Source organism: Gamsiella multidivaricata (assembly GCF_025024155.1).
Source record: "Gamsiella multidivaricata strain RSA 2152 chromosome Unknown BC939scaffold_26, whole genome shotgun sequence".
Classification (NCBI taxonomy): Eukaryota; Fungi; Mortierellomycota; class Mortierellomycetes; order Mortierellales; family Mortierellaceae; genus Gamsiella; species Gamsiella multidivaricata.
In genome coordinates this window covers 404,741-432,034 of record NW_026251734.1, presented here as the reverse complement: position 1 = coordinate 432,034, position 27,294 = coordinate 404,741, and the positions used below count along the sequence as shown (strand labels likewise).

The window sequence follows — 27,294 nt, the reverse complement described above, 5'->3', positions numbered from 1 at the left end:
TATTTTCTACTGCATCTGATGATTACATAGTTCACCCGACGGGAACCGGGTTGGCGCCTGGTCCTCATGGGGAACAACATAGCACATCTTTCGCTCCTATCTGATATTGTACAAATAACGCACACGCCTGTGTATGAGACCTGCCGAATGGCTACATGAAAAACAGAACATTAACACTAGTCCTGCAATTGGGTAATTAGGTAATTGACCGACAGGCCTATGGACATGCTGCTGAGCAGATCGTTGTTAGGACAATTCACGAAAATAAAAATAATATGATAAATATAAACAGATCGTAATGGTCATTTGAGAAATGCCTAGATAAAATGAGAGGATGAACTACAAGTTGTGAAGGGACAATTAAAAGATGAAAGGGGCCAAGTACGTGCCGCGCACCGATCTACGGGCCCACTGAAGTGCTCTTACAAAAACGCTACCAACGCAGGACACTACAAGATACTTATATACTGAAATCCAGACGATGAATAATGTACGTGAAGGCTAGCAAAGCATCAACAAGAGCCCCAATACCGTTCCCATGGTGACACATCTTGCGATCCACCCGGCAGCTGAGGATTGAGAGCCTCCCCCGTTGTGCGTTTGGTGGACTCGAATCTCTGGAAGGGTCGTATCCACCGCTGGTCGGACTAGGCGCATTTTATGTGAACAAGACCAAAATGAATTGTCAGCAGCCATCTTGATTCATGTCATGCATTCACCTGCCTTTCAGCATAAGATTGGTCTTACATCGAGGGACGTCTCGCTGGACATCTGAACATTGGGCTCGACAATCAGATTTCCATTTTGCACTGAGAACTTGTTCGGGACCCTTAGTGCAGATGAAATAGTTGTTGGCGACAGAACATGCACGCCAGGCGTGATGGTTATCCATGGGAAGTGGTCCCGAGAGCAAGTTGTTGGATAGGTTCACAATGGTCAAGTTTAGACCTGCGGCCCAGGGTGGAAGTGGCCCTGAGAGCTGGTTAAATGATAGATCGAGGACTAAGCGCATTCAACAGTGAGAATGAGAAATCGTTAAAACGCTGCCATTTCCTGAGGGAGTAAGACTTGATGGCTCGATTACTTTTATCCTTAAACGCGTATTGACACGTCTGATGCGTACCAGAGAGGTTATTCAATTGCTGAAAGGATGGGATCGGTCCTCCAAACTCATTCCTATCCAAAAGCAGAGTCTTGAGTCCTGTGAACCCATTGATGAAACCAGGGATCTGGCCTTGCATAGAGTTATTGGAAAGATCCAATTTGGTCAGGTTAACCATCTTTTGCTCCCACGAAGGCGGGAACCCACCCGAGAGTCCAAGCGAGTCCAGTTTGAGCTGCTTCAGCTTTGGGAGTTTCGTGAACGCGTCCAGAAATGTGGATGCGGGTGGAATATAGTTCGCGGGGTTGACCGAGGGCGGAATAGAAGAAGGCGTTGCTGCGCCAGCGGTACTGTTCATGCCTGGCTCAGTGTTGAATGTGAAGGCAGGATGTGGATCTCCTGTAGTGAAAAGGTTCTGTCCGATAGCTATGGAATGCAGGTTCGGCAAGGTGGTGACCCAGTCAGGAAGCGGACCCGTGAGCGCGTTTTGCTCAAGGTTGAGCGTCCCCAAGTTGGTCCAGCCAGGTGCTGAGGAAGGCAGGCTGCCCGAGATCCGATTATGGCTAAGATCTTTACGGAATCAAAGGAAGGGTGAGGTTGACAAACGATGGTTAGTGCAGGCGATTACACTGTGATCTGGAATTTCCCAGGGCATGGGTTGCAGCGATAGACTAACCAAGGATAAGAAGTGGTGCATTGGTCAAACTTGGAGGAATGGGTCCCGACAAGTTGTTATAGTATAGTAACAGGTACTGAAGGCTAATTACAAGCAGCGTAGAAGAGGGCAAGGTCAGTCCAGTCATCGGTTAGACGGGGATTAGCTAGAATAAAGAAGACACCACCCACCTGCTAAGGCCCCCGAGACTATCGGGCAATGTCCCTGAAAGTCCTTGACCTGGTATTACAACCGCAACGTTATGCTATGAGTATACGTGAATATCTATTTTTTTGTACGCGCATCAGCCATGGGCCATGCCTAATGCTAACGTACCTGCCAGGTAGATGTAAATGATTTGGCCGTTGGCATTGCACTTAATCCCAGACGAGTTGGGATATTCAGCATTGCAGCAGTTGGTTGTATCAGGAACGAACTTCCATGGACCTGTCGCCTTGTAAAGATCAGCTATGACGGTACATTCTGCATTAGCTGTACCCGGCTTAAGGATCCCCGAAGGGGACGTAGATACGGGATTTGGCGGCACCTGTGAAGGAGAAGGAGGCGTTGGAGCTACGGTAACGAAATGAGGTGGAGTAAATGGGACAGCTAGGGATGGAATAGTGCCAGGAGGGGAAACGGAATGGGTGGGCGTTGGTGTCGCTGAAGGATCGTCTTCGATATTGACTGGGTCCGGGAAGCTGTCGTCGTCGTTATCCGAGCCCTCTGCAGCGACGCAAAACCGATCACTGACGATGGTTAGGAGAAGGAGAAAAAATAGTAAGGAAAGCAACAAAGTCTTTCGTGCCCGCCATCGTCCTAAGTGATAGTACAAAGGAGGCGCATCTGCTTTAATTGCATTCAAAGATAGTGGAAGTTCATCAAATTTGCTTTTAAGAAGCGCGATCCTTACCCGAACATCTTGTGGAGGTAGCCATAATGTTGTGTTGATATGATAATGTAGAATCCCGGTCGATAGGAAATAAAGGGAACCTTGGCTGGCGTGGAGGAGGAGGAGGAAGAGAAAAGAGAAAAGAGAAAAGAAGGAAAGAATTGGATGCAAGCACAACAATGATATGTTCTTGAATGAAATGGCATCGGCAGTTGGACTTGAAGGAGACTGATAAGACCAGATGCCCCCCTATTCGCACAGTGGCCTTGGCTGAATGGGTGGGGCCTGCAGACTATGGCACCATGTCTGCAGTAGAGGGAGGGGCCACCATTACTACCATTTGGGAGTCGAATGCAGAATTTCTAGGAAAAACTATAGATGGCGATACTGTCGAATCAGAGCAACACGTTGGTTGGCTGTGGCCAGGGCAGCGTGCCAAACAGGGACAAGTAACCGGGGTTGGACAGACAAAAGAGGAGGGAGCACCGATAGCGAACTAGGAGATATCCAAGGGGACATCCAAGGAGGCATACATACACATACACCCATGGCCATCAACAAGAGAACCATAACTCACTGGAAATAGAAGAGGAAGAGGGGCGGTTAAGACAGCGATCGATCCATGTGCAAAGGCAGCCCTACAGGCGTATGGTGGGAATGGCCACTTACCTCGAATTGCCTCTACTATGAAAGGAGACATAAGAATAAAGCAGCACCGCGGTCCTCCGATGTGGTATTCTTCATTTTTAGTTTCCTCCGTCTTCGCCTCCTGATTGAATAGGATGGTCCTTTTCGCAGTAGCACCACGGCGTGCTTATGGTCCTTCTGCATGCCTCGATGGGCCCGCTTCCGGAATCAGCCATCAGTCCAAAGCGTGTTCTGTACAGTGTCGTATAAGCATCGTACGAGCCGTATATGCGTCGTCAAAATACCATGCATTGGTAAAAAGTAGCTTGGCAAGGCAAGGATGTGGGCCATGAACTCCTCCGACTCCTTATCCATGCGTCTATCATCCCATGCCTCCTTCATTCGTTCAAACGTCTGCACTTTTCTTTTCTTATCTGTGCCTCCTAGCTCCCGTAGCGCCTCTGCACACCCTTACCATATCATATCCTCGCACATCTGTGCAGCTAAGCTACACAACGGCATACAAGGGACGCATTCTTTTTTCTTTCCCACTGCCTCTTTCTGAACTGACCACTTGCCTCGTTTCTGCTTCATTTCCCTCCAGTGCGACGTTCAAACTGGTGCTTACATTTGTTACCCTCATAGGCGATAATTCGACACAAACCATCAGACTCTCGTTCCTGACTCACTTTCCACAGTTCTAAAGTACCCTCGTCTGCCTTAATCCGTTCAATCAACACCTGTACCGAGGAACAACCATGCATCTACGACGACGTGCTGCTGGATGATGCATTCAATCAGCCCGAGATTAGATTCGCCGAGCAGCGTAGCGAGATTGACTATTCCGTGGTTATCGAGTCTGTCACGGCTTTTTTGGGCAAAATAAAGCTCCTCCACTATCGACCAGACGAGGTCCGTTTTATTTTCTTCCATAGATAAATTCTTGGCGCCATTATCTCGGCAGCCGATCTGGGCGATTCCAGGTGGAACGGGGGATATAGATTTTAACAAGGTTCCTGGACTTCTGAACAGCGCTGGACATCCACGAATCCGAGAAAGGAGACCGCCTGATGATGATATCGGACCTTGATGAGACCCCACGGAGATCTGTCCTTGTGGCTATGAAGGACGTGGACCCATCGACAGGAGCAGGATGACTCTTATGGAATGGAGTTATTGGATTAAAAAGCAATTTATTTCAGCTAGGACGTCAGTTCTAGAACCGCTCCTTCGAGTAACCGATATAGAGAAGAATTCTGGATGCGTCTGGTCGTCGTCTGTTATCGAGAGCCTGGTTCATTGTTTTTTGTTAATTCAGCCGAGCGAGGCACAGGCAGTGACGATGCAGGACATTGTCAAAAAACGACTGGAGAGGGGCCGACGGTCAGTTGAGGAAGTCCATATTCAGCAGTGCAGCGATCAGTCTGCACGATGCATGTTTCCACTATAGCTGGTATTTCTCCAACATCACATCTGCACCCACAAAGCTAGAGTCCTACTCGCATTTGGATTGCAACCAGAAAAGGTTCGGAGAGAGCAGGCGGTTCCTGAGCCGGCAAGGGGTTGGATCTGTCAGGGCGTCAACAGGAGACATCTGTCTACGTTGAGACTAACCAGGGCATATCCCGGTATGTGCACGGCAATCGGGATCGGTTCCAGTACATGTTATTCAGAGAGAAATAGTCAAATGCTGAATCTGTGGATGTTGATCCGATGAGCTTCCTTGGAGTCTGGTATAACCAACAGAAGCAAGGATTAAAAAAAAAAAAAAAAAAAAAAAAAAGAGCATCGCGATAGCAACGAGACAAAGAAGTGTTACACAAAACTTGGGACAAACTTTAATCTCATTTTCTCCAGAGCACTCTGAACACTACAAAGAATAAAAGAGATAGCAGGCTTTATCGCTTCTCTCTTTAATTATTTTAAGTGTTGGAGTGAGCTGTCAAGTGTCCTGTGCCAAATCCTGCTCCAGAGGGTGCTCCCATTCCATTCTCCAGGATGGTGCCCATGCCTGCTCCTGGCTCTGGTGGGACATCATCGTAGAGGGAATATCGCAAATGGGATGGTCCCGATGTCGTCGTCGTTGTCGTTCCGGCAGCTGCGGCTGCCATGCTGTTATGCACAGGTGCGGGTCCTATATGCATGCCTCCCAGGGTCTTGTACAGCTGATGAGTCGGTGAAGCAAGAGGTGGTGGGATGGTTGCTGTACCCTGTCGTGTATCAGACTGACGCTTAGCTCGAATAATATCGATTTCCGACTGCAGCCTCTTAATCAAATCCGCCTTCTTGCCTCCCCCGTGCTTCCCACGCTGCCGGAGCATCTCCTTCAACTCCGCCACTGTCACATCGTCGAAGTCAACCCGCTCCATAGCAGCATCGAGCTGTCGTTGCTGTTCTTCCGTCCGCGCTTGAGAGGAGGAGTGCCGAGGAGTAATCCTTCCAATCTGTATCGGCGCTGGCGATGATGCTGATGTCGAGAGAATCGAAGGACTCGGTAGGGGAAGAGTTTCACTTCCAGGAGTAACATTTGGAGAGAGAATAAAGCGCTTCGCCTCCGAGTCCAGACCAAGGCTGGGGGGGATGAGGGACGCTGGTATCGATGATACTGAGCCAGGCTTAAACGCAAGGGTAGACGATTCCGACGCTGACCTCCGTCTTTGGATTCCTGCCGCTGCCGCTGCCGCACGTCGCTCTGCCAGTGTGAGGACAGGTGGTGCTCCTTCTGCATGGTTGATGCCTGTTAAACTAGTGTCCTGTTGTGCGATCCCTTCCAGTACAGCACTCAATACAGCTGGAGTCGGAATGGGTATTTCGGCAGACATAGTCTTTGCAGGTTTCTTTTTCCGAGGGGGAGGCGGTGTTTTGGGAGGCACAATGTTACCGGCTGTCTGATTGGCGGCCATCAACGTGGCTGTCAGTCCCTGTTGTGGCGGTGGTGGTGGAGGCAGGTTGATAGATGGCTCCGTTTTTAGGTCAAGAGAGATGCGGTTGCTCTTGGATCCACCTTGTCCAAAGAGCGCCTTTATACCACCTTGAGACATCCTGGCCCCAGCGGTCGAGGGCCTGGGCCTCGATTTGATCTTGGACGATGCACTCGGCGACGAGGCAGGGCCTGGTGATGCTTGCCTTGACGAGAAGTAGTCGTCACCAGCGTAATTGCTAGGAGAGAGAGGCGATTGGGCGGGCGAGTGGCCGGATGGAAACTGCACCATTCCATGAAGATGATGTGGGAATTGCTGGAGGGGTGTAGAGTACCCCATTCCTGGTGCTGGACTCTGAGGCAATTGCGTTCGGCTGGCGAGCTCTAATTGAAGGCGAAGTTGCTGCTGCTGCTGGAGCTGATAAAGACGATGCTGCTGTTGCTGCTGCTGTTGTTGTTGTTGCTGTTGAAGTAACTGTTGCTGTTGTTGTTGCTGTTGTTGCTGTTGCTGCTCATGCTGCTGCTCATGCTGCTGCTGCTGCTGCTGCTGCTGCTCTTGTTGTTGCTGCTGCTGTAGTTGCAGCCGCTGTTGTTGTTGTTGTTGTTGTTGTTGTTGCTGGTGTTGCTGCTGCTGCTGCTGCTGCTGGACTTCAGCTCCTGGATGCTCCTGTGTCAGTTGCTGAACTTGTGAGGTTGGATCCGGCGCATTAAGCGAGAATTCAGTACTCTGCCCTAAGGCCCACTTTTCGCCGTCAAGTTCGTTTTGTATCAGCTGCAATTGCTCAAGGGTCATGCTCGCTGGCATATCCGCAATGTTGCCCAGAGAAAGGAATGAGGTCCAGTCATTTGAGTTGCCATTGTCAAGGTCGTTGGGGAGTGACAAGTCCATAACATCCCCGACCTGCTCTTGATCTGGAAGTCCCATAGATGAGGAATAAAGCGGGATTGAAGATGGATCAAACATAAACTGGCCTTGCCCTGAGAGCCCCGTCGCAATCTGTCTTTGATGATAATTGACGATATGTTCTTGCTGTTGTTGCTGTTGCTGTTGTTGCTGTTGATGCTGCTGCTGTTGCTCTTGTTCCTGCTGGAGCTGCTGAAGCTGCAATCGCTGAATCTGCTGAAGCTGCCGAAGCTGCTGCTGCTGCTGTCCATGGAGTTCTCGGTCTGGGGTTACGGTGTATAGGGCCTGGTAGTCAACCGGATATTCAACCTGAAACCGTGGATCGATCGACAGCGCCTGTGTAAGCAGGCTATTGCTGGATGAGTTTTGAGACGATTGATGATACATTGAGAGTGCTGAGCCGTCTGACGAGGTACAATGCGCGGTAACAAAGAAGAGGGGCGAGGTGTTTCCGCCTCGCTCTGACTGTATTGCTTCAAGGAGCCCTTGTTGGCGTCGGCTTTTAGCTGAATGAGAACCCGAGTTGGTTAAGAATTATGTTCCACCGAGGATTCGTGCTAAAAGAGAGGGAAACAAAATGCAGTTTAGCACGGATTAGTGGGACTCGGCTGAATGGGCCCGAGTCGTGAAGATAAGGATAGCACAGGACGGGAGTGGGCGCCTATATATCCTCTCTCCATCGTCGCAGGTGTTGGTGTTGTTCCGAGTCGAGTTGGCAAGAGATGCTTGACTAAGAACTGATCAGCCCCTTACCTGGAGGAAAGCACTCAGCTCTGGGTTTATAAAAGCAGGAAGAGGAAGAGGGGGAGGGGTCCTCGTTTGTAGACCAAAGACTCAGGACCAGTACGCAGTAATTGAAGGGAAATCGAAAGGGAAAGCGAGGACAGAGGGAAGGGGTTGCGGGCGCGGTGGGATTGCAGGGAAGGATCAAGGCCGATGGAGCGAGAGATCTGTGGAGGTGTGAATGGCAGCCAGGGGCAGTTGGGCAGTTTGTTTGTTTCTCGATGTACGGCTGCGTTGTATTTTTTTTTTTTTTTTTTTGGTGGCAGCAGGGTCGTTTCTTCTTTTTCCCTTTCTTTCACTAGGAGGGAGAAAAGAGAGAATAAGAAGGAGATGGGTGGTGGAATGAGGATGGATGTTGAAGAAAGAAAAACAGATGGGGTTGTGCGTGTGTGTGTGTGTGTGTGTGCAGGAGGGATGATGAACGTGAGAGAACTAACAGTGGAAAAGACCATTAGACTCTGGTATCTACCAGATACTCTGAGCACCCCTATGACGAGGCAAAGAGGCGGAGGGCGCAGGAAAGAAGAGCCGGCAACCAGGCGGACACAAGAATATTCAGTGCATGAAACAGGTTCTCACGCATTCACCGTTGTTATGAACTTACGGCAAGAACAGCAGCTCTACGGAAGCAGGGCACCATCAAGCAGAGCATCGTTGAGTCTTCCCTGCACACATCGCCTATAATACAGCGACCAGTTGGTCCTCCTTGCAAGACCTTTTCAGATCGTATCTATCGCGCTCAAAGAATCAAATAGAGCAGCGTAAATAACAACCATCTCCGCATCGATAATAATGAATCGATTAGCAGCCTTTCAATTTAATAGAAAGGCAGACAAGGCACTTTAAATTGCGTTTCATTGCGCCCTCATCCTCTGTCGAAGCGAGTACCCGACTCAGCGTTTTTTGCATGCATATGCTAATGCATGAAAACGCGCATTTCTCTGTATGTCCGAATAGCCTTTGTCAGCGTTCTCCAGGATCCACGTACTGTTAGGGCCAACGTGATTATTTCTTTCTCTTTATAATATATGATTTCTACAGCAATATATCCCTCAAGTCAATGGGACCCGCGAATCTATCCAGACCAACTCGCAAATGATCCACTGCAGTTGTCCTTTCCACCAAAGCAAAACCGATCTACAGTCACCAGAGGACATAGAACAGGTAACATTCCTCGGGTTTGCCTCTAAGACCTGCGCAACAATTACCACACCTCATCGCTGTGTTAGAAGCTGAAAACAACTGTTGCAAAAAGCGTATCCTCCCGATCCCCTCCAAAGTTGTCAACCATCTCACCCCCTGTAGGCAGTTCAGTAACGTTCAATCCATAGCATCAATTTTTTTTTTTTTTTTTATTAACATAAATCCCCATGAGTTCAATCCATAGCATCAAGACTTAACACGAGGCTAAGGCTGCACTATTAGCATGATCAACGCGGTCAGCGTCGCAAAATTTACCCTCTTTTTCAAGGATCCTCAAAGACAATTTTTTTTTATAACAATTTGTCTCTCGAGTCGATTGACCCTGCGAATCTATCAGACCAATGATCTACTGTAGTCATCCTTTCCACCAAAGTAGAGAAGGAAACTTGCAGGTGGGACAGAAAATAAATCCCATCATGGGACCTTACATATTGCGCCCATTTCATAAATGGATTTCCTAAGTCCATTTAAGTGGATTTCCCAAGTACTTTGAAGTGGATTTCCTGCGCCAAAATTGCATGGATTTCCAGCATGTAAAGTCTACATGATAATTTTTTTATTTATTATAGTCATTCTACCGATCAACTCTGTAATCCAAGGAGGATTGGCGCAATTGGCAGCGCGTCCGTCTCCAAAGCGGAAGGTCGGGAGTTCAAGTCTCTCATTCTCCACACTTTTGCCTCTCCAGTATGGACGACGCACTTTTTTTTTTGGGAAAATTCAACCCGTCCAGAAATCCATTTACCACGTTGAGCATGCCAGGCAATTCTCGCAGAAATTGCTTGCTGAGACTGAATGACTGATTTTTTTTTTCGGAGAGTTCTGTGAAGTACGGGTTTGTTTGCTCCTCTTGAGAATGCCAAGACGGAAACGGTCAGAAAATGTTTGATCCCCATCCCGGAGTTGGATGAAAGACTCCAGCAATGCATATCAATTGATGTCAGCCATCTAATGCTTATTTGTTTCCAGGTTTCCTCCATGCTTGCCATGTTTTTTGATACGGTTCTTTTCCGGAGTGGCGACAAGCACTAAGAGCATACATAAAAACTAACCTACGAGGTCAAATGGAAAGAATTCCTATATCTGACGCAGGCCTATGCAACTATGTGATGCTCCTTTAGAGGTACTTTCAGGCACCCGCGTTCAGGGCAATTACTCCCTGCTGATCCACGCGCAATCCTTGTCAACTGTATGAGTTCTTGTGTGGCATAACGCGCAATTTAGCGCATTGTTTTCTATCATTTATCCCAGTCTGCTGCGGAAAGACGTCTTTTATTGCTTGCATCCATAAAACAAGGGATATCACTCATCATTCTTTGACTCTTTTAAGGTCCGTGAATAGATAAATTTCGAGAAGGTTGAAATGCAAACGCTCTCTCTCAGAAATACATGGGATATGGACTCGTAAAAAGTTCTCAAAATTACGAGTTAACCGGAGAAATTTACGAGTTGCTCTGTCTTTATCCTTGACGAGTAGAGTCGCGGGTCCTTATCATCCAGGGATAGGATACGATGGACGCAACAGCATGGGTATGCGCAACCTGCAGAATACTTTGGTAGAAAGTGGAGGGACCGACGTATACATTAACCATTAGTCACGCAGCGCATAATAATGTGCCCTGAAGGCACGAAGAGTCGCCGTAATTGCTGTGCTTTTGACTCCTTGTGGAGTCATCGTGGCTCCACGTGATGGTCCGTGACTTTGCTTATGCGTTGTTTGGGCAAGGGGGGAACGAACATGAAAGGTCTTTTCTAAAGGATTCCCTCAGTCCTTGTTCTCTTCATTCACTTCCTCATCAACTTCCTCGACAACAACAATCATGTCCGCTGCATCCACATTCAACAGACCTGCGCTTGAGCAGCTGCTCAGCAAGCGCTTCTTCTACGCCCCCGCCTTCTCGCTCTACGGAGGTAAAATAATCGATTTGTATCTTATCAAACCATATCCACCATTTCCCACCCTGTGCCTGCTCCCATCCAACATCCCAACATATCACAACATTTGGTCCTAGCCCACTCTAGGTCCTTGTCCCTCTTTTACTGCGGGCCGCCCTCGGCATCTTCTTCTCGTTGTTTCATTCAGGTCGCCGATGACTCACCAGTATATCTTGTTTGATCGACATTTACAATTCGCAAAATAGGTGTTGCTGGTCTTTACGACTACGGTCCCCCAGGCTGTGCTCTCCAGGCGAATGTGCTCGAGATGTGGCGTAAGCACTTTGTTCTCGAGGAAGACATGCTCGAGGTCGACTGCTCGATCATGACCCCTGCCGAGGTCCTCAAGACTTCTGGCCACGTCGACCGTTTCTCGGACTGGATGTGCAAGGATCTCAAGACTGGAGAGATCTTCCGTGCTGATCACTTGGTCGAGAACGTGCTCGAGGCTCGCTTGGACGGCGACAAAATTGCGCGCAACGCGCCCGTTGAAGCCAAGGCCGACAAGGATGAGAAGAAGAAGAAGAAGGCAGCCAAGGTCACTGCTGTCCGCCTTGACGATGGAACTGTCCAGACCTACAAAGAGATCCTTGCTCAGGTGAGTTGAGGACACTTGTCCTGCAACTCTAACATCAATTTCCCGCATTGCATTGTTGCTCCAGTTTGTCATACATTGTCATGTCACTTATGCAGTTCTTTTTCCCTTTAATTGTGCTTTGTGTCGACTGATGGGTATATCCGATACACATCCATGTAGATCGACAACTACTCTGGCCCGGAACTCGGCGAACTTATGCGCACTCACCAGATCAAATCCCCCGAGACCGGTAACGACATCTCTGAGCCCGTTGTTTTCAACCTCATGTTCTCTAGCAGCATCGGACCCACTGGCCAGTTCCCCGGTTTCCTGCGCCCCGAAACTGCCCAGGGCCAGTTCCTGAACTTCAAGAGATTGCTCGAGTTCAACAACGATCGCATGCCTTTCGCCTCTGCTCAAATTGGTCGCTCCTTCCGTAACGAAATCTCGCCTCGTGAGGGTCTCTTACGTGTCAGGTAAATGTTCTTATCGCGAAGCAGGTTCATGGTACCAGGTTCTAGTTCTCAAGGCGCAGTCAGAGTAATCAAAATTGCTAACGCTCTTGTTATTGTTGATAACAATAGAGAGTTCACTATGGCTGAGATTGAGCACTATGTCGACCCTGCCAAGAAGGATCACGCTCGCTTCAACGAGGTGGCCACCTACAAATTGAAGATTTTGCCCGCTTCTGTTCAACTTCAGGGCAAGACCGAACTTCTGGAGATCTCTGTTGGCGAAGCTGTGGAGAAGGGCATCATCGACAACCAGACCTTGGGCTATTTCTTGGTTCGCGTCCATATGTTCTTGACCAAGATCGGTATCAACCCTGACCGTGTTCGTTTCCGTCAGCACATGAAGAACGAGATGGCTCATTACGCCTGCGATTGCTGGGATGCTGAGATCCATACTTCTTATGGCTGGAAGGAATGTGTTGGCTGCGCTGATCGTTCTGCTTATGACTTGACTGTGCACTCGAACAAGACTGGCGAGAAGTTAGTTGTCCGTGAGCGTCTGCCCGAGCCCTTGGTCGAGGAGAAGCTGCTGCTCGAGATCAATAAGAAGGTCTTTGGTCCTCGCTTCAAGAAGAATGCTAAGGCCGTCGAGGAGCACTTGGCTTCATTGGATGAGGCGGCCTTGGAGGAGCTGAAGAAGGCACATGACAGCACCGGCTCATTTTCCGTCACCGTTAATGAGGAGGCCTTCGATATCACTAAAGACCTTATCAGCAGCTTCGAGAAGGTCTCCGTTACCACTCACAGTAAGTATATTTTTTTCCGAGCTGAGTACGGATAGATCAAGGGCGATGCGCATTTATTCACTTCGTTACATTTTCAATCTAGTTCGCGAATTCACGCCCAATGTCATTGAGCCGTCGTTCGGTATCGGTCGTATTTTGTATTGCTTGATGGAACACGTTTACTGGACCCGTCCGGAGGGTGAGCAGCGTGGTGTGTTGTCATTCCCACCTGTTGTTGCTCCCACAAAGTGCTTGCTCGTTCCTTTGTCGACGAACGATGTCTTCATTCCTGTTTTGAACAAGGTCTCGGCGCAGCTCCGCCGTAGCGGTGTCTCGAGCAAGGTCGACGATTCTGGTGCGTCCATTGGTCGTCGCTATGCCCGTAACGACGAGCTGGGCACGCCCTTCGGTATCACTGTCGATTTCCAGTCTGCTCAGGACGACACTGTTACTCTCCGTGAGCGCGACTCGACAAAGCAGATCCGCGAGAAGATTGAGGTCATTGTGGAGTTGGTCAAGGATATATGCGAGGGCAAGACCTCCTGGTCTGAAGTGTCTGCCAAGTACCCAGAGTTCGTCTCTCAGGAGGTCAGCGAGTAGATGGATTCGCCTTTAGTGTGTTATAAATAATTGTTTTCGCCCAATTTTTTTTTCCGCAGCATCATGACACGATGTGGCTCCAGCAGTATTCTGAATGCAATGCAATATGTGAATAGTAGTGTAAGGAAATGTTTATTTCTTTAAGCACGGTCCTTGCGGTCGCCACGGGGCTTGCGGTGAGTCTCCAAGGGAGCCTGCTTGACCTCGATGGCGGTGACGCCGGCCAAGTCCTCAAAGTTCAAGGACTTGAGCAAGTTCTGGGTCTCGGTATCGATCTCGATGGCCGAGGTATCCAAGGCCGAAACCTCAGGGATGTAGTTGTCCTTGCGCTCTCTCTCCTCCTCCTGGAGCTTGAAGGAGATGCCACGGACGGGACCACGCTGGATACGCTTCATCAGATGGGTGGTGAAGCCGGCAATCTTGTTGCGGAGACGCTTCGAGGGAATGATAGCGACCTCGGAGGCGATCTTCTTGTTGGTCTGGAAGTCCAAGGTCAAACGAGGATAGTACTTCTCGATGAGGACCTTGGAGGCTCTCTTGACAGTCTTGGTTCTAACGCGACCCTGTTTGATGAGCGAGTCCGAAGGCGAAAATAGATATCCCGATTAGTTGCTGCGAACGCCAGGCACCGAACCACAAACACCATTGCCGTGTTGAGCCCCTTGTTCCTGAAAAAGTAGATCGTCCAGCTGATTTCCTCTGAATATACTGATGAATCACAGGCTTCCCATCAAAAGCATATGTTCGTCTTTGTCAGGAGCTCTAGTTTCTGATACGTCCAGTCGACTTGTTCCATGAGTTCCTGTAAGTCCTGCAAGAGATGACTGGCCAGCTCGAAGATGTACCCATTGATAACCTTCCATCAAGACCGCCATCCTCTATGAACCGATCCTTTATACAACTCTCATCCTGATCTACTCTGCTTCCTCGATTATGCCTTCACCTGTCTTGTCTAGTGCAAAATATTCACCACGAGAGGTGGATCGATATCGGGCAAAAGAACAAACAAACATGGCGAGCGCAACTGTCGAGGACGAAGATTGATGGATAGAGGGCGATAAAAAAGGAAGAGAACCGAAGTTGGGGTGCTCAATGGATGGATGGATATGTGTGTGTGTGCAGTGGTGGTTGTCGCCGATATATACACAGGCATCCTTCCTCAGTTTGTATAGTAAACTGCTGTCTCATAAGATCCGTCACGTGGGTGACATCTCTTGATGACTTGCCATTGTATTGGTAGGATTGAAGTGGAGGAGAAAGAGGGGGAAACTCAATTAGCAGCCCAGAGAACTTTAGACACACATTTCAGTTGACCCTTAACAGCCAATTCGCTGGACGGTAAATACGATGTTTATCGCGAGCATTGACACGGAAGGAATGATGAAATGGGGCGCTGCACCGTTACGTTACCCAGTGGAGTAAAATGCCAAGGGCTTCACACTCTTAGACCATTGTGGAGTAAGAGTAGAGTCCTGGTCTGGTATCAAGTTGTTTAAAAATGGTTGATGCAGCCTTGCATACACAATCCGATCATACGTGCAGTGCTGATACGATCGATCAAAGGGATGCACTGAGTCGAAATCAGTGCGCATGTATCGGTTGGCCACACAGCCCCTGAGTACACAGGACGTGGTGGATGCATCTGTCTCCTACTGCGTTGAAGTCCAAGTGCACCCCTCACTTCCCTTCTCATCGATAATTTGAAAGCGGTGCGTCAGGTTGCCAAGCCAAATCTAGCCCCAACTTAGCCTGGCCGATAAAAATAGCTGTCGAGGCGAGGTCAAAGATTCCTCTGCTATTTTCTCTGAATACGACATCACAGCAGCAAATAAAAAACGAAATGACTACTGAGACTAAGAGTAGGAAACCTGCCAGTAAGTCGTTGTGTGCATGTGCTTGGTATATAAAAGGAACAGCGAGACGGTTGGGATGAGAAACTGACCCCTCGACTTGAATGCATGCAACGATTCTGTCTTTGTGCGAATGCAAACCAATCCACAGACACGGCGTTCAAGCAGCAGCGATTGAAGGCATGGCGGCCGATTTTAACACCAAAGACAGTGTTACCGGTCTTTCTTGTCGTCGGTGTCCTCTTTGCCCCTCTCGGAGGTCTGCTACTCTGGGCTAGCGATACCGTAAGGACCCTTGTTTTTATCGTATCGCAGTGTATGTGTGTGGCATGTAAAAATCGATGAGTGGACCCTGTATTTGATGCGTAGTGGGTATGCCTTAACCTCACGTCAGGAGGATGTTCTGGAGATTATGTCACCGTTGGGTAGTTATGAGGAGTCCAGTTTCGACCACTGTAACAAGAGGTGATAGTAGCGATAGACGATCTTTGCGGACACAGTTGCATACATGTTAATCAAGAATTCGTCTACTTGGCTTACAGGTTGCCGAAGTCGTCATTGACTACACAAGATGCGACAAGTCTGGTCCGAACTTTGTCCCAGTCCCGCAGGACTCGTACTCGTCCAACTTTCCCGGCTCTGCTGGGGATGGAGACACTCCGGAGTACAAGTGGATCCAGGCTGTGGGGTCTGGCAACAATGTGACCTGGCCAACGACGAGGTGCACGGTCAAATTCAACATACCTGTCGCGATGAAACGGCCGGTCTTTGTGTACTACCGCCTTACAGACTTTTTCCAAAACCACCGTCGATATATCAAGAGCATGGACTCGAAGCAGCTCTCGGGTGTGTATCGGTCCGCGGATGAACTCAAGGGCGGAGGGTGTGATCCACTGGCGGTCGTCATGGAGAGTAATGTCGCCTACCCAATCTATCCTTGCGGACTTATTGCCAACTCTATGTTCAATGGTACGTGCCTCAGCAGAGCGTAAAAAAAAACTGCAGTGGCGAGTGGAGTGTTAAAGATCTAATTGTTGACACGCATGATGTTTAAAAAATTAGACACATTCAGCCTTGTCTTGAATCCGCTGGACCCAATGACCAACAAGCCCTACGCCCTCACAGACACCGGCATCGCATGGACGACCGATGCAACGAAGTATGGTCATAATCCGTATACGGATCTATCCAAGGTTCGACCTCCACCTAACTGGAGAAATTGGTTCCCCCAGGGATATTCGGTAGCCTCTCCGCCTATCGATATTACCAAAGACGAGCATTTTCAAGTCTGGATGCGTACCTCTGGCCTACCTAACTTCCGAAAGATGTATTCTAAGAACGAGGTTGAGGATCTCCCGAGCGGTACTTACACTATTGATATTGACATGAGTACGTCGACCTCGAAGAATTACTTGCTCACTTTGTGTTTCTCTTGAGTGCTTTGAAGTGCGCGCATGAAGAACTGACCGCATCCGCTTTCAAATGTCTTTATTACAGACTACAATGTGTCGTCATATGGAGGAACAAAGTCGATCGTCATATCTACGGTGTCGTTTATGGGCGGACGTAATCCTTTCTTGGGTATCGCCTATGTGGTCGTCGGCGTGTTGTGTGTCGTGCTCGGGCTTCTGTTCACGGCCCGTCATCTGTACAAGCCTAAGCGCTTGGGAGACCACACCTACCTCTCATGGAACCAACAGAGGGAGCCACAGGGAGAACCATTATCGGAAGACGATGAGCTGGCTCCTTCTGCGGTTGCCACGGGCGCAAGCGCGCGCTACTAGTTTTTATCCCTGATGGAGCTGTTTAATTATTTTTGGTTTATTCAATTCCATAAACGTTGACTTGTTCTTTTATTATTCTTTTTATTATTCTTTTTATTACTCTTTTTTTTTATTGTTTTTCCTTCAGCAGACGTCATGGCAATATGCCAAGGTTTCTGAAATGGCTGATATTGATACAGTTACGAAGAAGAGCCGAAGGTCAGAGGGCCCACAAGACAGAAGAGTTCGTTGCCCTGAGCGTCCTTGGCTTCAGCTCGGATATCGACAGAGATTCCAGATGGGATGCCTGATGGCACTTTCACGCATTCCTTGATCGTCCCGTTTGTAGGTTGGATCGGACATTGCGTCGTCGAGTTGCTTATGCTTTGGAGACTGTTGCACAGATCAGTCGTTGTGTTGTACAGGGTTATTCCAACTATGGATGAAGAAAGGAACCGGTCAATACAACTTGAAACATGTTGCATGCAATACTTCCCCCTCAAAGGAACATAACTTACAGATGCTCGCTGTGATGACGACAGTGGATCCATTATTGATAGGCTGGGTCAGATTGCCCTCAATGGTCATACAGGCTTCCTGGCCTGGAATCAGAGGATCTGGGGAATAGGTCGCGTTCGTCAGCTGGAACGCGGTGGAATTGGATGCGCAGGAGTAGAACCCGGCAGCTGATACAGCGTCCAGCAAGGTGACCGCAGTGGCAAGAACGATGGGCAGGAAAGACTTCATTGTGTTCGAGTTGGTTATTGCAAAGGAGAGGAGAAGATTATGGAGGCCTTTTCAGCTCGCTTCGTAGGTCCTTTTATTCGTTTTTCTTGATGTAGGACTCGGTAGCGCAGTGAGTATAAAAAAGCTTCGTCTAGCCTTTTCCTGTCAAATTGTTCGTTAGACCCTTGATGACAACATCAAAGTCGCCGATAGATATCTTTAGATTGCATGATTGCTGACGCAGTTTATCGCCATAGTCCAGACTATGCTGAAAGCTCAGCACAACACGAAAAAAACAGCCTTCCCTTCGATCTTGGGCTGCATGAACGTCATGGTGAGTGAATAGCAGCAATCCGCAGCGCACGTATGGAAAGAACACTTATGTTTATTATATAGGTTTCAACGGGTGCATTAAAGTTACGACGACCCTTTGGGCGAAGCACCAACGCGCGGAGTACGCTTATCCTCCAAAAAAAAAAAAAAAAAAAAAAAAAAAAAGACGGCGCTGGGAAAAAACTTCGGGAAGACTGTTCTAAGTAGACGATTTGGCTGCGGGCAGGCGCTTGCGGATCCATTCGATATAATAATCGATTACGACCTTACGATCATCCTCCGGCTCATTGTGCAGCTCATGGTAATGATTCTCGTAAACCTTGTATTCCTTGTCTTTGACCTGAATCTTGTCAAAGAACTCCTTGCTCGCCTGGTGATCCGTCAAGCCATCCTCAGTTCCGTGACAGATCAACAGCGGCACATCGGGTGTGATATCCTTATAGCGGGTTGTCAACAAGGCCTGTCCGTTCGATAGCATATCATACAAGCCCTTAGTCGTTCCGTATCCGTGAACGAGTGGGTCCGCATCGTATTTCTCCACCGCCTTGGGGTCACGGGAGATGAACTTTGAGGAAAGGTTGGTGGGGATCTGCAGTGAGGGGAGGACCTTGGAGACAAGGCCTGCAAACCCAACCGTCAAGCTACTGGGGCGCGTGGGACCAGAAGCTAGAATCATGGGCGCTGAAGCAATCAGTCCTGCGAGCTTGTGCTTCAATGGTCCGATACAATCATAGTTGAGCACTAAACCTCCGCCCTACATTTGAGATATGACGATTAAAAACAGGAGAATGGTTTAGACCCTGCTCTTGTGAAGTCGCTTTATAGGTTAGTCTCCATGGGGCATCGCCACTTACATAACTGTGTCCCATCAAGAACAGAGGAACGCCTTCAGCCTCGGCACGCTTCAAGGCTGCGGTAATGTCGGGGATGGCCTTGTCATAGCCCCCAGAGCAGCCCAAGGACTTTGACTTTTTCCCTATTTTGCAAGGTAACCATTTATAGTGATCCCGTCAACAATCGGTGCATTACGTGTTGGAGTGCGCACACAACCGCATTACGCGACACGCACCTGTTTCTCCGAACCCGCGCTGGTCAAAGGCTGAAACCTGGAACCCAGCCTTGTTGAACTCTTCAAAGACATGATTGTAGCCTAGAAAATAAGAATAGTCCTAGTGTTATCGATTGCTATAATTATATCAGGGTGCAAGTGGTTCATAACCAATGCCCTGGGACTAGGAGATAAAGGTTTGGAGTGAGAACTTACGAACGATATGCTCGCCCAGTCCGTGGACAAAGACGATATTGGCCAGGGGCGCTCCGACAGGGTGCCAGGTCTTTGAGAAGATCTCGTGGCCGTCCTCGGCGGTGATCCATTCGACCTTGGATGTTGAGTTGTCGGTGGAAGTAGTCATTGCTGCAAAAGAGTCGGGGATGGTGATGGGATTGCGAGGATGAGTGAGAGGAGAGGACGGATTGTGATGTAGAGATGAATGAGAAGGAACGGACCAAGCGCTTTTTTCTTTTTCTTTTTTCTTTTTTCCTTCTTCGCGTGCTTGTGGAGAGATACGATGTTCGGGCGGACTGGGTGTTCATTGGCACAGGGGTGTGTGAAGTTTATTGTGTTTGTACAACTTGTCCGCGACTACATGTAACCATACAATCCATGCGACCCCGCCTTGTCATCTGTCCGCATGATGTGCTGCGACCGCGTCTGGGCAGCAGGCAATGACTGTGGGGGCAGCAAGATGGGCTCGCTCCGTAGTCCATGGTGTCGCTGTTGCTGGTCTACTGACGGGCGAGGTTGGGTTGACCTCGCGCCATTGTCGAAGCCATTAGGTCGAGATGAGTACTGTTGTTGCTGCTGCTGATGCCGGATAGTGTTGTCGGTATGATACTGTGGACGACTGGCTGTGCTCTTAATCGTCCCCGCACTGACTGTTCGATGCAGCGCATTCTGTCCCTGAGTCGATGTCGATGGTGGTGTCGCGGATGACTCGGGCTCTGGCCAAGGGAAACGCGAGGATTTTGATTTTCTCACCGGGGGATGCTGAATCCTGTTCATATCCTCACTAGGACGCGTCGTCCCCCTACTCCCAGATTGGCCCACTCCTGTCTCACTGGGAAAATATGCATTGAAGTCCTTCCCATCCTCGAACAACGAGGCCGACGGGATCTTAATAACGCTCGTATCTAGCATCCGCGCTGGCGACTTTCCTCCTATGTTTGACTTTCCTGCCGTGTTCGACTTCGCTGCCGTGTTCGACCTCGCTGCCGTGTTCGACTTCGCTTCCCTCGAGGACGGATGACGCGCCAGCTCTATCGCCCCTGCCTTCTCAGCCCCGACACCTGCACCGTCAGCCCCGACACCTGCACCGTCAGCACCGCCAGCACCTGTGCGCTCTATGGTTGCACGCATCCTCTCCTCAGACTTCATTCTCTCCAGGCCCCGATGGACGGCCTCTTCAGCCGCCTTGGCGGCCGCAGCCTCATGGAACTCTCGAATTGACCTCTGGCGTCTCATCGTTTTCTCACGGTAGAGTGCATATCCATCAGGTCCACCGTATGCCCCGCTGTTATTCTCACGGCTAAGGGAGTACTGAGAGCTCTGACGTTTCACGCCCGTGCTCGAGGCACTGGTCATGTTGCGTCTGAGGACAACACATACTGCGATGAGCAAAACAGCTACAACACCGCAGGAGATACCAATGATCATGCCTTTGTTCGATGACGACGATGATGACGACAACGAGGATTTAACATCACCTCCCTGCTGTCCGCTTTCCGATACAGAAGAAGGAGTCGTAGTTGTGTTCACTCGGCTGCTGGTAGATGTGCCGTTGCTGCGACTCAGAGTCGGACAGGTCGTGTCGACCACACATGTCTCACCGTTGACCACGACCGAATCTGCACTCGGCGGTATCCCCGCCAGCACCGTCGCCGCCAACACGGCGATGTGCCCAGAATTATCGTCCTCCGCAGATTTCTCCTCGCGCTCTTGCACTTTCGCGCCTTTGCTCAAGAGCGTAATTCCATCAGGCATGGCTGTAATGTTCGGAAAGGACACGGCGAATTGATTCTGGCCGGACGACTGGCAGCTGACGGTTCCACTAGATAAGAAGGTGCACCCCGAAGGAACGGTGACGATGAGGTACGAAGCCGGAAAATTGATCGTAGCCTTGTAGACCATACCCTGGGAGTCGACGGCTATTTGCGAACTGACCGTTAGTGAGACCGCATAGGATGACGAGGTAGCGGAGGCTGGGGCTAGGCTCTGGGATGTGAGGGTATAGCAGCACTCTATTTGGAATAAAATTTTCAGGAACCACGAGGGTTGCAGAGAACGATGCCGTTGGTGGTTCGTTCCCTCATTCGAATCTCATTCGCACGTTCGACATCTGTTAGAAAAACATACTGGAGAGCGCGGGGGCGATGAAGAGGCAGATGTAACAGGCTGCAACGGTGAACAGCTTCCGTGCGCGCGGTGTCTTATGTGTCGTATGCATGGAGATGCTGTCCGAGAGCTTGTTGGTGTGCAGAACTACGGGTGTGGGACGATGTGGACAGAGATACCCCACGCGATAGAGTCGTGGGTGGAGGAGTAGAGGAAGATGGACAGAGGAAGCGGCAAGTTGGGGGATTGAGGAGAGGAGAGTAGGGGTTGAATCAGAGGAGCTCTGTTCGCTATTCTTGCCGCGGTCCTGCTAAGGAGGGAACTCCACTCTGGGCAGTGTTCAGTTCTCTCTTTTTCCTCGCCTGGGACAGGAGCACCCATGTTAATGTTTGTTTTGGGTACCTTTTGTTCTTCATTTTTTGTCTCTCCAATTGCTCGCGGTCCCCTGAGCATTTGTCTCTGTTTGTTTGCATCTCTGTCGACTGGATACTTGGGTGTTTGCCTATTTGACCCCGCGCCCTCCCCTGTCCGCCTTTGGGTTCCTCCTCAGCCTGCCATGCATCCACACCGAATAGTCTAACCTACTCTTGTGCATCGCTGCTTGGCCACAAAAGTGTGGGCATGCACTCTCAAAAAAAACGCTCTTTCTGCTGTACGACGTCAATTATGGCCATTTTTTTCTTTTTGTTTATACCCGTTTTGTTTTGTTGTTTGTTTGTTTGTTCAGCCTTGAGCGTCTTTGAGAGAAAATGCAGATGCGGGCGCAATTTTTTTTTTTTCGTTTCATTTTATTCAGTCCCAGGGATACACCCTCGATGATGTATTTATTGTTCGATCCCAACGTGGTGTGGCCTAATCCGGGTCATCCCCACCACAGCCTGTTAATACGGCTGCCGCCAATTTTTGTCTGATGTCCTGATGCCCCAGATTCACAATCATTCAGTCATTCGTATCTTCAAATATAGCGTGTAGATATGTACATGTGTTTATTGTAAATGAAAGTACAAAAAAAAAAAAAAAAAAAAAAAAAAAAAGATATATGAAATGGAATGTAATCCAAGGGTAACCGTGATCAATACCGCTTTACAACCAGAGGGAGCTGCTGAACTGGTTCTCAGCCATTGGCCTGTTCACAGCGACTGAGGAATCCTGCTGCAGCTGCGCCGGGTTGAGGGTTCCGTTGTTCGTTTCCGAGAAATCAACCCAGAACTTGGCGGGGTCATAGTCAAGACCATCCGTCATCATCGCACTCATTGAGCCCATGTTCAGCTGTTCTTGCGCCATCTTCTGTTGAGCCTCCATTGTAAGAGCGGTCATGGTCATGGGCATATGTACATGGCCGTGCGGTTGCTGCTGTTGCTGCTGTTGCTGCTGCTGAAGCATTTGCATCGCATATCGGTGGCTAGGGATGACATGGGCACCCATGCTGTTCAAGACTGGTTGCTGGTGATGCTGATTCGGGCTGGCATCCTGCTCCTTCATCTCCAACTCGAGCTGCTGACGCTGCTGTTGACGTTGAAGCTGTTGTCTCATCAACTGCTGCTGCTGTTGCTGCTGCTGCTCCAAGAGGGAGTCTGTCTTGTTTTCTGAGGGCTTGGTCACAATGCTAGCGCCGAAGGTCTGCATTTGCTGGTACAAGCGATGATGTTGCTGAATCTTGAGCTGTTGCTGCTTCTGCTGCTCCTTCAGGTCGATAGGGCGCGATTGTGCCTGTTGTTGCTGTTGTTGCTGCTGTTGCTGTTGTTGCTGCTGTTGCTGTTGTTGTTGCTGTGCAGCCGGGCTGTAGATATACTGGTAGGGGGCATTAATGGAACCGTTCGTCGTCGCATTCGCCGCCGCTGCCGATGCAGCGTTCATCATAGAGAGGGTCGTAGCGGTCATAACGTTCTGTGGTAGTGATGTTGTTGTGGTCGATGTGTATTGGACTGATGCCGAAGAATTTTGTGACAACTGTGGGGCTGCCTCGAGTTGACGCTTCTTGCGAGATGGCTGAGCATCCATTTCCTGTTGTTGATACATGCCTCCCATACTGCTTCCTTCACTATTACGCCCTTCCTCTGCTGCAGCCTTCGATGTGCTCTCCAAGAATTGCTCGAGAATCTGAAAATGAAATATTCGTTAATTCATTAGTGCCATGTTTGAAGTATGTGGTTACAACGACTGGCATAAAGCGGAAGCTTTTTCTCTTTCTTCTTTTTTTCGTACCTTGATTCCTTCAGAAACACCTCCAGAATAAGATGAGCAGTTCAGGAAGCCTTCAAGGACAGCGAGCGTGCGCTGGTAGTAATCCATCGCCACCTGGAAGCCTCGCTTGTCATACACCGCGTTCATGGCATGGATCACGCCAGCTTGCAAAAGGGCGTAAAGAGTAAATCGGTTGACGACATAAGAGCACTGCTCCATGTCCAAGCCCTGTGCGATGTCGGTAATAGCGCGTCCAGATCCTGTGCAGATGGTATTTGATTGAGCTGCTGCTGGGGAACCAGCGGCACCGACAATATAGGGGCGATGCAGCAGGATCAGAGTGGCATTATACACAATATGGAGATAGGCAGGATAGACTTCGCCTGCTTCCTTGGTAAGGGCAACAGCACGTCGTGCCTCGGCAATTGAAGCTTGGACAGTTGGAGGCGAGCGCATGGGCGATCCAGGCGTGCCACGCCTGGCGATGTTGGGGTTTTGCCAGCGCATTTCGGGAGCGAGATTGCTTAACCACGATGTGAGCGAACCTTCAATATACGAGACCATCGAGTCGTGACCGCCAAACTGTGGTGGCAGCGACTGTGTTGAATACGAGTGCTGCAAAACACTTCCAAGAATCTGTGTACAAAGATATAAAGGAAAATGTGGGTAAAAAATTTAAAGAGTTCAGTGGCGACAACGAGCCAGTATTTTACAAGCGTACCTTGACGAGGCGAACCATGCAGACAAATCCACGCAGGTCCTGCTGTGAAGATGTGGGGTCCATGGGCAGCTCGACATCGCTTTCCTTGCCATGCATCATCAAGCCCAGACCCAGCCAGGCAGAGAATTGATGATCCTAAAAGATAAATGAGAGCAAGTCGGTCAATGGCTGTAGTTTGAGGAGTGCATCAACTAGATGAAAAGTTAATTCCTTCATTTTCACGTACAAGGATGAACATCGACCACCAGAGGTATCGCAGCCCATCGGCCTCGGGGCCGTGGACAATATTTTCGGGGTCGCGGTGGAGACCGAGCTCGTGAGCCATGCGGATGGCCATCGAGAGGTAATTGCTGCTCCGCGTGGCCTTCCACTGACCTTGGTGATGGTACTGCGACATCAGGCAAAGCGCCTGGACAGTGCTCACTCGGGGCACATCCATGAAGTCGTCCAACAGCAAGCGTGCTGCGTCAAAGAAACCCTGGCTGAGAGCTCCAGAGCGCTGGCGCTCCTCTGCAGTCATCTTGGAACCCGTCGAGGGGACCCTGGCGGCGACAGCCAGCAGGGCATTGAGCAATAGAGGCGAGATGGGTGCTACAGAGTCCGGAGAGTGCAGCTTATGGGCATTCATCTCGCTTACTTGCGGTTGACGGTTCTTTAGCTGTGCGTTCGGGCAGAGGACGCAGTTTTGGTGCTCCCATTGCCTCATGAAAGTAGGCTGGTGAACAATTGGCAGGTAGATATTGAACCGCTCAAAGAAGGACTCCAGGAGTTGATGTATTTGCTCGGTGGAAATGGTGGGAGGGAAAGAGCGGGCGAGAGTCGGAAGCGGAGGCTCCAAACTCTCGAAGGAGAATTGAAGGTGGTTGCGACCGTATTGGCGAGATTGCTCTGGTGTGAGCCATGGGAAGGGGACAGTGGTGCGTACAGAGGTCGATCCCAACTTATCAAACATGCTGGTGAGAATAGCGATGTCTGACTGGGCATTGACCCCCTGTTCGTTCTGTCCAGCGATATGATGGGGTAGGTTGTCGTGTGAGAAGGGGAGAAGAGCTGTCAAGGAGCGGTTACGGGATATAAGCGGTGAGTGGCGACCCAGTGGGGACATTGCAGCGGAGCCAGAGCGGATGTTGTGTTGTGTAGGAGTGCTGGAGCGTGTGGGACGTAGCGCTGGTGAGGCAGGCGGTTGCTGCTTAACCTTGACGAGATCGTTGGAGTAGGTGCTAGCGCGGTCGTCCTCGTCCTCGTCGTCTGGGCTATCCTCGCTGTCGGAGTGGGAGGCTGGGGGGGCACTAGGAGCTGTGCTGGTGCTGGCAGAGACGGTGGCATTGTCGGAGGGTTGAGGGGCGACGTTCTTCTTCTTCTTCTTGACAATGCCAGCAAGCATGTTTTCGATCTTGCCGAGTCTGTCCTCAATAACCTCAACGTAGCCCTTGGGGGGACCACGCTTGGTGTTGCTGGTGGTGTAGACGCACTGTGTCTTTGCAGCCTTGCATCCTCCGCAGCCGTCGGGGACTCCGTCGCACTTGACTCTACGCCGCCGGCAGTTGTCGCATGCCTTTGTGATTTTTGACCTCTTTTGCTGGTTGCTGTTATTGTTGCTGTTGAAGTCCAGCAGCATCGGTGAGTTAAACATGGTGAGTCACTTTTTCGGCGCCGTTGCAGGACTTGAGTGGAGTCGAAAATAAAGATGTGAGAGCTTTTGTGCCTGAAAAATAGAGGAGCGAAGGGGATAGGAGTGTGAGATGGTGATTTTATATCAATAGGTCAGTCAATATGCGGATCTATCGATCGAGGATGAGGAGCGAAGGAGAATGCCGGCGAGCAAATTCAGAGATCTGGAGGGAGGGGGAAGGAGGGATGGGAGTGTGAAGTGTGAGGGAGCAGGGTCAAAGGTGATAAAGAGAGGGGCCGTCGGATGGCAGGATGTGAGAGGGGGAGGAGGGGAGGATGAAGTAATCCAAAGAATGGGCGCGATGAATGATTGGCAACGATGCTGGTGGTGCTGGTGATGCTGGTGATGGCGATGATGATGGGAAACAGAAAAAAAGGGAAGAGAGAAGAAAGAGGGGATGATGAGGGCAAAAAAAGAGAAACCCCCCAAAAGGAACAAAGAAACAGCGTGGAGACTAAGAAGCGGGACACCATTGGACCAACTGGGCCTCGATGCTCTTCCCCTTTCGTTCAAACAAAATAACAAAATACAAAAAACCTGCTGGAAATCGTGGGTCGGTGGAGAGAGAATGAGTGAATGGGTGGAGAGTAGACAAGCGAATATGAAATCAGATAAAACACACGCAGCTCAGTCCCAGCCTTTCCCGGAGAGGGCTGTCGACGGTACTTTGCAATTGCTGCCGCCGCTGATGTTCTTATTCCCCCGCTATGCACATGTAGTCCTTCAACCGAGGCATCGCACTCTCTTCGTCCTTTTTATTTGGGTCGAGTGGACAGCAGCAACACCGGTGGCAGTGGCAGAGGGAGCCCTGTGTCAGCCGGGACCCATGGGCGACACCATCAAGAAACCAATGAACTAAAACGGGGGCCCCGTTCCCGCCATCGTCCTTCGATTGCATTTCAAGGTGCGGACAATATAAAATAGAATAAAATAAAAACCCGATGGCATCACGTTGAGCGCCAGCAGCGAGGAGATTGGACCAATTTCATTCATCTCTCTGAAGCTTGTTCCGTTATCACCCAAAGAATACCTGGGTCTGTCTACTTTCGCTTTGACACTGCTTTCCAAGCAGAACATTCGGTCTTCCCATGCTTCTTTTTTGTTTTCTTTTCTTTTCTTTTCTTTTCTTTTCTTTTCTTCTTTTTTTTCCCTACCATTCCTTTTCTGCTCCCCCGAAATCATTGAATGGGCTAGCGAGGCAGAGGCAGTGGACAATGTA

At 49.7% G+C, this 27,294-nt stretch overlaps 11 protein-coding genes and 1 non-coding gene across 12 annotated transcripts; 5 read left to right on the top strand and 7 right to left on the bottom strand.

Moving 5' to 3' along the window:
- Window positions 1-198: 198 nt before the first annotated feature.
- On the bottom strand, window positions 199-2,750 carry BC939DRAFT_449149 (uncharacterized protein). Its single transcript, XM_051555335.1, has 7 exons — window positions 2,671-2,750; window positions 2,094-2,576; window positions 1,949-1,997; window positions 1,779-1,861; window positions 1,124-1,672; window positions 748-1,002; window positions 199-647 (listed from the first exon to the last, which is right to left on the bottom strand). Exons 1-7 carry the CDS (start codon window positions 2,693-2,695, stop codon window positions 502-504), a joined length of 1,590 nt encoding a protein of 529 aa, XP_051413175.1. The 5' UTR covers window positions 2,696-2,750; the 3' UTR covers window positions 199-501.
- Window positions 2,751-3,404: 654 nt separating this feature from the next.
- BC939DRAFT_449147 (uncharacterized protein) lies at window positions 3,405-4,180 on the top strand. The gene has a single exon (XM_051555334.1). The coding sequence runs from the start codon at window positions 3,666-3,668 to the stop codon at window positions 3,978-3,980; it is 315 nt and encodes a 104-aa protein (XP_051413174.1). The 5' UTR covers window positions 3,405-3,665; the 3' UTR covers window positions 3,981-4,180.
- An 855-nt stretch (window positions 4,181-5,035) lies between these two features.
- On the bottom strand, window positions 5,036-6,719 carry BC939DRAFT_449145 (uncharacterized protein). The gene has a single exon (XM_051555333.1). The coding sequence runs from the start codon at window positions 6,534-6,536 to the stop codon at window positions 5,199-5,201; it is 1,338 nt and encodes a 445-aa protein (XP_051413173.1). The 5' UTR covers window positions 6,537-6,719; the 3' UTR covers window positions 5,036-5,198.
- Window positions 6,720-9,684: 2,965 nt separating this feature from the next.
- BC939DRAFT_t91 lies at window positions 9,685-9,757 on the top strand. The gene has a single exon. It is a non-coding gene; the product is annotated as a tRNA-Trp (tRNA).
- Window positions 9,758-10,781: 1,024 nt separating this feature from the next.
- On the top strand, window positions 10,782-13,477 carry BC939DRAFT_449140 (uncharacterized protein). Its single transcript, XM_051555332.1, has 5 exons — window positions 10,782-10,997; window positions 11,228-11,619; window positions 11,779-12,074; window positions 12,183-12,856; window positions 12,939-13,477. The coding sequence occupies exons 1-5, from the start codon at window positions 10,907-10,909 to the stop codon at window positions 13,433-13,435; spliced, it is 1,950 nt and encodes a 649-aa protein (XP_051413172.1). The 5' UTR covers window positions 10,782-10,906; the 3' UTR covers window positions 13,436-13,477.
- Window positions 13,478-13,575: 98 nt separating this feature from the next.
- Window positions 13,576-14,081, bottom strand: BC939DRAFT_449138 (40S ribosomal protein S17-B; the record flags this gene model as incomplete). The annotated part of the gene is made up of 2 exons (XM_051555331.1): window positions 13,576-13,998; window positions 14,079-14,081. 2 exons carry the CDS (start codon window positions 14,079-14,081, stop codon window positions 13,576-13,578), a joined length of 426 nt encoding a protein of 141 aa, XP_051413171.1.
- Window positions 14,082-15,275: 1,194 nt separating this feature from the next.
- On the top strand, window positions 15,276-17,069 carry BC939DRAFT_476459 (cell cycle control protein; the record flags this gene model as incomplete). Its single annotated transcript, XM_051558597.1, has 5 exons — window positions 15,276-15,309; window positions 15,437-15,570; window positions 15,828-16,254; window positions 16,348-16,674; window positions 16,783-17,069. 5 exons carry the CDS (start codon window positions 15,276-15,278, stop codon window positions 17,067-17,069), a joined length of 1,209 nt encoding a protein of 402 aa, XP_051413170.1.
- A 96-nt stretch (window positions 17,070-17,165) lies between these two features.
- BC939DRAFT_133760 (ML domain-containing protein) lies at window positions 17,166-17,949 on the bottom strand. Its single transcript, XM_051550091.1, has 2 exons — window positions 17,567-17,949; window positions 17,166-17,484 (listed from the first exon to the last, which is right to left on the bottom strand). The coding sequence occupies exons 1-2, from the start codon at window positions 17,793-17,795 to the stop codon at window positions 17,249-17,251; spliced, it is 465 nt and encodes a 154-aa protein (XP_051413169.1). The 5' UTR covers window positions 17,796-17,949; the 3' UTR covers window positions 17,166-17,248.
- A 357-nt stretch (window positions 17,950-18,306) lies between these two features.
- Window positions 18,307-19,519, bottom strand: BC939DRAFT_396160 (Alpha/Beta hydrolase protein; the record flags this gene model as incomplete). Its single annotated transcript, XM_051552269.1, has 4 exons — window positions 18,307-18,861; window positions 18,962-19,083; window positions 19,177-19,257; window positions 19,372-19,519. 4 exons carry the CDS (start codon window positions 19,517-19,519, stop codon window positions 18,307-18,309), a joined length of 906 nt encoding a protein of 301 aa, XP_051413168.1.
- Window positions 19,520-19,749: 230 nt separating this feature from the next.
- BC939DRAFT_502466 (uncharacterized protein) lies at window positions 19,750-21,610 on the bottom strand (the record flags this gene model as incomplete). Its single annotated transcript, XM_051560283.1, has 2 exons — window positions 19,750-21,404; window positions 21,520-21,610. 2 exons carry the CDS (start codon window positions 21,608-21,610, stop codon window positions 19,750-19,752), a joined length of 1,746 nt encoding a protein of 581 aa, XP_051413167.1.
- Window positions 21,611-22,581: 971 nt separating this feature from the next.
- On the bottom strand, window positions 22,582-26,036 carry BC939DRAFT_476455 (fungal-specific transcription factor domain-containing protein; the record flags this gene model as incomplete). The annotated part of the gene is made up of 5 exons (XM_051558596.1): window positions 22,582-22,924; window positions 23,135-23,598; window positions 23,704-24,318; window positions 24,404-24,538; window positions 24,630-26,036. The coding sequence occupies 5 exons, from the start codon at window positions 26,034-26,036 to the stop codon at window positions 22,582-22,584; spliced, it is 2,964 nt and encodes a 987-aa protein (XP_051413166.1).
- Window positions 26,037-26,254: 218 nt separating this feature from the next.
- BC939DRAFT_133711 (uncharacterized protein) lies at window positions 26,255-27,020 on the top strand. Its single transcript, XM_051550090.1, has one exon. It carries the CDS (start codon window positions 26,473-26,475, stop codon window positions 26,932-26,934), a length of 462 nt encoding a protein of 153 aa, XP_051413165.1. The 5' UTR covers window positions 26,255-26,472; the 3' UTR covers window positions 26,935-27,020.
- Window positions 27,021-27,294: the final 274 nt, after the last annotated feature.

Bases quoted from the DNA above. Each gene is read 5' to 3' on its own strand.
- BC939DRAFT_449149 (XM_051555335.1), bottom strand. From the start codon at position 2,695: ATGGCTACCTCCACAAGATGTTCGG. The intron at 1,862-1,948 runs GTGGGTGGTGTC...GCTTGTAATTAG, and splicing joins AGTCTCGGGGGCCTTAGCAG to CCTTCAGTACCTGTTACTAT. The intron at 1,673-1,778 runs GTTAGTCTATCG...GATTCCGTAAAG, and splicing joins TGCACCACTTCTTATCCTTG to ATCTTAGCCATAATCGGATC.
- BC939DRAFT_449147 (XM_051555334.1), top strand. From the start codon at position 3,666: ATGCCTCCTTCATTCGTTCAAACGTCTGCACTTTTCTTTTCTTATCTG.
- BC939DRAFT_449145 (XM_051555333.1), bottom strand. From the start codon at position 6,536: ATGGGGTACTCTACACCCCTCCAGCAATTCCCACATCATCTTCATGGA.
- BC939DRAFT_449140 (XM_051555332.1), top strand. From the start codon at position 10,907: ATGTCCGCTGCATCCACATTCAACAGACCTGCGCTTGAGCAGCTGCTC. The intron at 11,620-11,778 runs GTGAGTTGAGGA...ACATCCATGTAG, and splicing joins ACAAAGAGATCCTTGCTCAG to ATCGACAACTACTCTGGCCC. The intron at 12,857-12,938 runs GTAAGTATATTT...TTTTCAATCTAG, and splicing joins GGTCTCCGTTACCACTCACA to TTCGCGAATTCACGCCCAAT.
- BC939DRAFT_133760 (XM_051550091.1), bottom strand. From the start codon at position 17,795: ATGAAGTCTTTCCTGCCCATCGTTCTTGCCACTGCGGTCACCTTGCTG. The intron at 17,485-17,566 runs GTAAGTTATGTT...CTTCATCCATAG, and splicing joins CGTCATCACAGCGAGCATCT to TTGGAATAACCCTGTACAAC.
- BC939DRAFT_133711 (XM_051550090.1), top strand. From the start codon at position 26,473: ATGATGAGGGCAAAAAAAGAGAAACCCCCCAAAAGGAACAAAGAAACA.